General features: G+C 33.3%; 2 protein-coding genes across 2 annotated transcripts; one reads left to right on the forward strand and one right to left on the reverse strand.

Annotated features, from left to right (window-relative positions):
- Positions 1-4,026: 4,026 nt before the first annotated feature.
- Positions 4,027-4,945, forward strand: LOC143538211 (protein BPS1, chloroplastic-like). The gene has a single exon (XM_077031815.1). The coding sequence runs from the start codon at positions 4,040-4,042 to the stop codon at positions 4,943-4,945; it is 906 nt and encodes a 301-aa protein (XP_076887930.1). The 5' UTR covers positions 4,027-4,039.
- An 842-nt stretch (positions 4,946-5,787) lies between these two features.
- LOC143538212 (protein BPS1, chloroplastic-like) lies at positions 5,788-6,699 on the reverse strand. The gene has a single exon (XM_077031816.1). It carries the CDS (start codon positions 6,688-6,690, stop codon positions 5,788-5,790), a length of 903 nt encoding a protein of 300 aa, XP_076887931.1. The 5' UTR covers positions 6,691-6,699.
- Between the last annotated feature and the right edge of the window lie 367 nt (positions 6,700-7,066).

Genomic DNA, 7,066 nt, shown 5'->3' on the forward strand with positions numbered 1-7,066 from the left:
TAGTTTTCTGTTCACAATCTCAGCAGGAACGCCTGTCATTCCCGGGATTTGTACCACTGCCCTACGCACACAATTCAAAGGTTCCCCATGTACATAGCCCCTGTTCGGAGACATCTTTCCCCAAAGCTATGTGACCCTATTGGAGAACTGGTTATGACTGACTTGGTTTTGTATGCCAATTATCAGTTATGTTTGGATCCAACACATGTAAATTTGGTCTGAGTTGCTTTTTATTATCTATATTGTATTATAACGGTTTTAGAGAAATAATCTCATGTAAATATTTGCCAGACTCTTTGTAATAAACAACCTGTCTATTACAAGAGTAAAATCAGTTCGGACCATAAAAGGTTAACGTGTTCACCTTGTGTTATCAGATCGGTGATATCAGAACTTATTTCCTTAGTATGCTATTAACCTATATTTGCAATAGCTATGTATCAGCACCTTGATGGTGTTTCTTGATTAATCAGCAGACTTTTAAGTCTGATCAGTTCAGCAGACTCTCGGTCTGATCACAGACTTCAAGTCTGATTCAATTCAGTAGACTCAAGGTCTGATCAGCAGACCTTAGGTCTGACCTAAACTTAGTAAAGTTTATAGCCGTTTAAATAAAAATATACTTTGTATTTACATATGACGTTTTGGATAGCATGCTTTGGCCTAATAGAGTCTATCACGTTGGCAAACTTCTCCAGGTAAGTAAAAGGGTCCCACGGTTGATTGAGATTTGTACGAATTACTTACCTTAGGCAAGAAGAGTCTACTAATGATATCCCCCTTCCAGTTACTACGTGCCCGTCAAAATATAGTTTTGATAACATTACTTCACGTGGAAGTAACATCTTTACTTTGTAAAACATTACTTTGGAAAACGTTTACAGTTTAATGACTATATCCTTAACCAGGTTCTAATAATTATATAATAAGGTAATTTAACAATAATCCTTACCTTAGTCGGCTAATCGGAAGTAAGAACTAAGAAAATCGGCAGCGTATCAGCTCGTGCTTTGTTTAACAGAACAACAGATCGTTACAGCGTCTCGGCACCTCGTTTCTTCGCGGAATCAAGCCCTCGGAACCTCGGGACACCTTGGCACGCTTTCCTAGGTTAACTATGAGAAAGTGAATGTGAAATGGGATGGTTTGGGCTTGAACCTGTGGCTGCCTATTTATAGCATTGACTTGTGCATCTTCGCGTTGTGCGAAGATGCTTCGCGTCGCGCGAACCGCCTTTAGGCGCAACAATTTTGCATGTCAATCTCGGGCTGACACGTGTCGACACGTGGTAGGCCACGTGGCTCCGGCTACTTAATCGAGTTTCGCGTCGCGCGAAGTTGCCTTATCCATATTCTTCGCGTCGCGCAAAGTTGCCAAACTTTGAATCGTGTACCAGCAGCTTCGCGCAGCGCGAAGTTGTTCAGTGTCATCTTCGCGTCGCGCGGAGATGCATGAAATCCAAAATTTTCATTTTCAGTCTTTTAACTTTCAGATTTGGCATTTTTAGTCCAAAATTAGACGGGGCATTTTCACGGTGTTACAAAATGTGATGATTTTTAGTGTAATTATAGAGATGGAGATAGAGAGCATTTGGAGAATGTTCTAATTAAAATAAATATCACTACCTTTTTTCAATAAAATAATACTTTTTAATACTTTTATCATTAACTGTTTTCTTTTCTTTTATTCATAACCACTTACAGAATATATTAAAAAATTATACGGTATAGGTATAAATAGTGTATTTTCAAATTTATCTTTTTTTACATAACATTTTCCCCTCATTTACTCACAACCACTTCTATTCATTTCCTATAATTTACAAAACCTTATTACAAAATATACGAAACAGACTTTGAATGCTCTAAAGGACTAAATTCGATGGCATGAAACCCAAAACATAATTATTACATATGAAGCTTCATATTCAAATAACTTGTAGCCAACTAAAGGAATAAAAACAAAAGAATTAATTAGTTAATTACAAATAAATGAGCATTTATACTTAGGGTGCTGTTAAAACGTACTTCCTCTTATTTTTACTGAACATACTCTCTTTCTTAAATTTACATTAATACGATTCAAACATTTTTTGTTCTTATTTGTCATTTTTTATCTTTCATTACTGTTATTTTTAAAACAATTTTTTTTCTAGATTTTGTTTGATTAAATTTTTAAAATAATTTTTATTTTTTATTAAATACCAAAAGATTTTTTATATAAAATTTACAGTTTATTATTATTATATTAAATTTTTTCTATTATTGTTTAATTTTTTAGAGAGTATTTTTTAAAAATAGTTTTAGAGATACTTTGTATTTTTTAAAATCAAATTGCATATTGTTTGTTAATAAATAAAAAAGGAAATAGTATATTTACATAATAAACTACACAAATTTTATGAATTAAGAATAAAATAATATTATGTGATAATCAACATTTTAACATAGAAATATTTTTATATTTAAAAAGGAAGGCTTAATTCGACAGAAGGTCACAGATATGATAATTTGTATTATTAACACAGAAGAAATAATTTTTATATTAAAAAAAGTGAAAATACTAAATATCAGAACATTTAAATAAATTTTAATTTAATAAAAAAAATCACACCAGCTATCCATACCTATGTGTGTTTTTTTCCAATGGAGGGGGGGGGGGGGGGGGGGGGGGGGGTATACCAAAGGAAGGACAAGAGTACGTTTTGCTTGAACTTTCTATTTCTATTTGATTATATATAGCTAAGTTAACTCATTTTTTATAAATAAATAAAATTTTGAGGTTCCAACTTCCAAGTATTTGTAAGTGCGCGTATGAGTAATAAACAAGCAACACCACCCAATGGTCGCCAAAAACGTGTCATATTAAAAGGGTTCTGTTAAATATACCAAAAGTATACCAAAGTCATTAATGATGTTTGATTTCAAGAAGCTTTTTTGCTCAATTTCCAAATTTCACAAAATTCAATGACATAACTTTGGTGAACCAATCATGAACACATCTCCCAAAAATTCAACTTTTAATTATTAAGTGTATTATTTATTTTTTTATTAACTAATATATTATTAACTTTTTATTATTAAGTTTTTTATTAACTTTTTATTATTAGGTGCATAATTTATTCTTATTATTATTAACTTATGTACACATGTTTTTATTAACTTTTTATTATTAACTTATATATACATGTTTTTATTAACTTTTTTATTATTAGGTGTATCATTTATTCTTTTTTATTAACTTATATATACACATTTTTTATTAACTTTTTATTATTAAGTGTATTATCTATTCTTTTTATTAACTTTTTATTAATTTTTAGGTGTTCGGGTCCCATGAAGAATTGATGAATTGGGTACAAAACTTGGCACGCTCTCTTGGTGTTGTCGTCGTCACTAAAAGATCGAACAAATATCCTAATGGGTTCGTGTATAAAGTTGTAATCATGTGTGATCGTGGCGGAAAATATAAATTTAAGGATTCAAGTAAAGTTTCTGGCACAAAAAAAAACTGACTGCCCATTCGAATTAGAAGGGAAATATTCAATAGAAGACTAGTAATAATTCATAATTGTATAATAAAATATTTAATATACTATTATTAATACTAGTATTGCAAAAAACTAATTACAATAGTCTTTAAAAAACCTAATTAAAAAATAGATATTAGTAGTTTAAATAATTATTATGTAATGATTAGTAGTTATATTTAAATAAAATAGAATAAAAATGATGATTGATATGATTAGTAGTTGATTGAATGATTAGTAGTTGATTAATAGGGTTGACTTGGTATACCAAATAAAAACTTTTGGTATATTTAAAGCCCCCCTATTAAAATTCAAGCTTCCAACAAGATAACAACATTTGACCTTATCGAAAAGTCAAACATGTTCCTGATCTCTTCATCAAGCTTCCTGGTTTCTACTCCTAAACAACTAAACAAGTGTTGTCAAACACAATACCACTAACCCATATTTCTATATAAACCTTAAACCATCATGTAAGTCACCATATACACAAACCACCAACTTTTACCTATGATTCTCAAATTAAACAAACTTGGGTTCTCCCATCCTCATCAACGCCGCCAACGCCATATGTCTGAAGTGAATTCGGCTTATTTACATGCTTTCTGTTCACTAGTTTCCGAAAACCTAAACCACGCATTAGAAAGTTTGAAACTCGGATCAGAAGTCTTGTCGTTAGCATGGATCCACCAATGTTTCAAAATGGTACCCATGATTAACAAAGCTTTTGCAAAGTTAATGGTGGAGATTGATTATCCGGTGACAAGTTGGGCAGATGGTTCCATTGATGAGTATCTTGATTACACCATTAAATTATTAGACCTTCTCAATTCTATCAATTCTTGTATTTCACATGTGAACCAAGCTCGGGTTTTGCTTACGCATGCTTTAAGTCTCATGGAAAGATCTCCGGCTCTTGGTATCAAACGGATGAGAGAGATCAAGAAACATGATCATTCCATCATGGAGTTTAAAGGTACCGGATTCGATTTAGACAAAAGTCAGAATGAGAAGGAATGTATATTTCATGAAGCTATGATGGTTTTGAAAAGTACTGGATTTTGGGTGTGTGGGGTGGTGTTATCCGGATTAACGAGTGAAGTTGAGCCGATCATGGCGATTACGGGAAACATGGTGTTCGTGGATTCGTCGTTGAGGGCTCTGGATTCAGTCTTCAGGAAGAAATTAATGATGGAAGGGGGGTTTGTGAAGGAAGTTGAAGGAGTGAATGAGAGTGTTGGTTTGATTATTTCAAGTGGAATTGGTGATTCAGATGGTGGAATGGAATTGAAGAGAAGATTGGAAGTGGTTAGAAATGGATTGATAGGTTTAAAAGAGGAAGAAGAAGGTGTTTTTGGAAGTGTAATGGCCGCTAGAAATGAAGTACTTATGACACTTAGGAGGAAAAATAATTAGCCATGACATGATTTGTTTGTATGTATATGTGCTATACATCGATATTAAATCCTCTATTTCGATTGAAACTTCTTGTAATAATACATTGCTCAAACTGTTCATTTATGTGTGTAAAATGTAGCAGATAAATATCACTGTTAATAATATATATACAATTAGGCATTAAAACCCGTCACGTTGCGGCACCACATCTACTTGAATTCGGGGCGTAATAATACTTGAATTAGGCATTAAAACCCGATATATTTAAAAATGATGTTTATTGGCTTGGTAAAATCGGATGTTGAGGTGGCTAGTGACGTTTATTCGAAACGTTGTCACTTTACCAGAACTAAACCCAAAACTAAATTTGACACTTTAATATTTTTTTTAAAGCGACACTCTTATAACTTATAAGAATTATTTATTGAAAACTTTATATTAAAACATATGAAGAAAAAAAACTAATAAAATATTCAAAATGTATTTTTACGGCATCAACCATGGATTCTAACAATGTGTAATGGGGTATTATAGGTGCATTATATTAGTAGATAAGCCCCTACTCATTCACGTGGGAAGGAGCGTTATAAGACACGAGCGTTACAATAAAGACTGTGTATTTTGAAATGGTAACGTTTGAAGAGCCATTATTCATTACATGTGTTTTAGATTTAAATATGTGATGATGATGATTTGACGAAAAATAAGGTTTAAAGGGGATTAACAATTACCCATGGCCTAATATATAATATCATCCTATCGTTCAAACTAATTAAGTATACCAACGTAAACAACCTTTGTTAATACTATATGCACAAAATAACAAGAATACTATACTACTATCATTAATCGAAACATGACTAACTATTATTCCTTATAAGTATCTCAACCACTTCATTCCTAGAAGCCATTACACTTCCAAAAATACATTCTTCTTCCTCTTTTAAACCCTTCAATCCATTCCCAACCACCTCCAATCTTCTCTTCAATTCCATTCCACCATACGAATCACCAATTCCACTTGAAATAATCAAATCAACACTCTCATTCACTCCTTCAACTTCCTTCACAAACCCCCCTTCCATCATTAATTTCTTCCTGAAGACTGAATCCAGAGCCCTCAACGACGAGTCCACGAACACCATGTTTCCCGTAATCGCTTTGATCGGCTCAACTTCACTCGTTAATCCGGATAACACCACCCCACACACCCAAAATCCAGTACTTTTCATAACCATCATAGCTTCATGAAATATACATTCCTTCTCATTCCGATTTCTGTCTACATCAATTCCGGTACCTTTAAACTCCATGATGGAATGATTATGTTTCTTGATCTCTCTCATTCGTTCGATAGCAAGAGCTAGAGAGCGTTCCATGAGACTTAAAGCATGAGTAAGCGAAACCCGAGCTTGGCTCACATGTGAAATACAACAACTGATAGAATTAAGAAGGTCTAATAATTTAATGGTGTAATCAAGATACTCATCAATGGAACCATCTGCCCAACTTGTCACCGGATAATCAATCTCCACCATTAACTTTGCAAAAGCTTTGTTAATCATGGGCACCATTTTGAAACATCGGTGGATCCATGTTAAGGACAAGAGTTCCGATCCGAGTTTCAAACTTTCTAATGCGAGGTTTAGGTTTTCGGAAACTAGTGACCGGAAAGCTTTTAAATAAGCCGAATTTACTTCAGATATATGGCGTTGGCAGCGGTGATGATGGGAGAATCCAAGTTTGTTTAATTTGAGAATCATAGGTAAAAGTTGGTGGTTTGTGTATATGGTGAGTTACATGGTGGTTTAAGGTTTATATAGAAATATGGGTTAGTGGTATTGTGTTTGACAGCACTTGTTTAGTTGTTTATGAGTAGAAACCAGGAAGCTTGATGAGTAGATTTGGAACATGTTTTGACTTTCCGATAAGGTCAAGTGTTGTTATCTTGTTGGAAGCTTGTTTTTAATATCACACGTTTTGGCGACCACTTGGTTGATTTGCTTTGCTTGTTTGCTACTCACACCGCCACTTGCAAAATGCAAATACATGGAATCACATAGATTTGGCTCCATTTGCTTGATTGTTTGTGAGGCATGGTAAGTAAAGGGTGAAGAAAGTGCGAAACTCGTGATGTTC

Source organism: Bidens hawaiensis, unplaced genomic scaffold (genome assembly GCF_021521415.1).
Source record: "Bidens hawaiensis isolate Kalapana, Puna unplaced genomic scaffold, B.hawaiensis_p1.1 tig00011510_1, whole genome shotgun sequence".
Classification (NCBI taxonomy): Eukaryota; Viridiplantae; Streptophyta; class Magnoliopsida; order Asterales; family Asteraceae; genus Bidens; species Bidens hawaiensis.

Excerpts from the sequence above, each read along its gene's own strand:
- LOC143538211 (XM_077031815.1), top strand. The coding sequence starts at position 4,040 with ATGATTCTCAAATTAAACAAACTTGGGTTCTCCCATCCTCATCAACGC.
- LOC143538212 (XM_077031816.1), bottom strand. The coding sequence starts at position 6,690 with ATGATTCTCAAATTAAACAAACTTGGATTCTCCCATCATCACCGCTGC.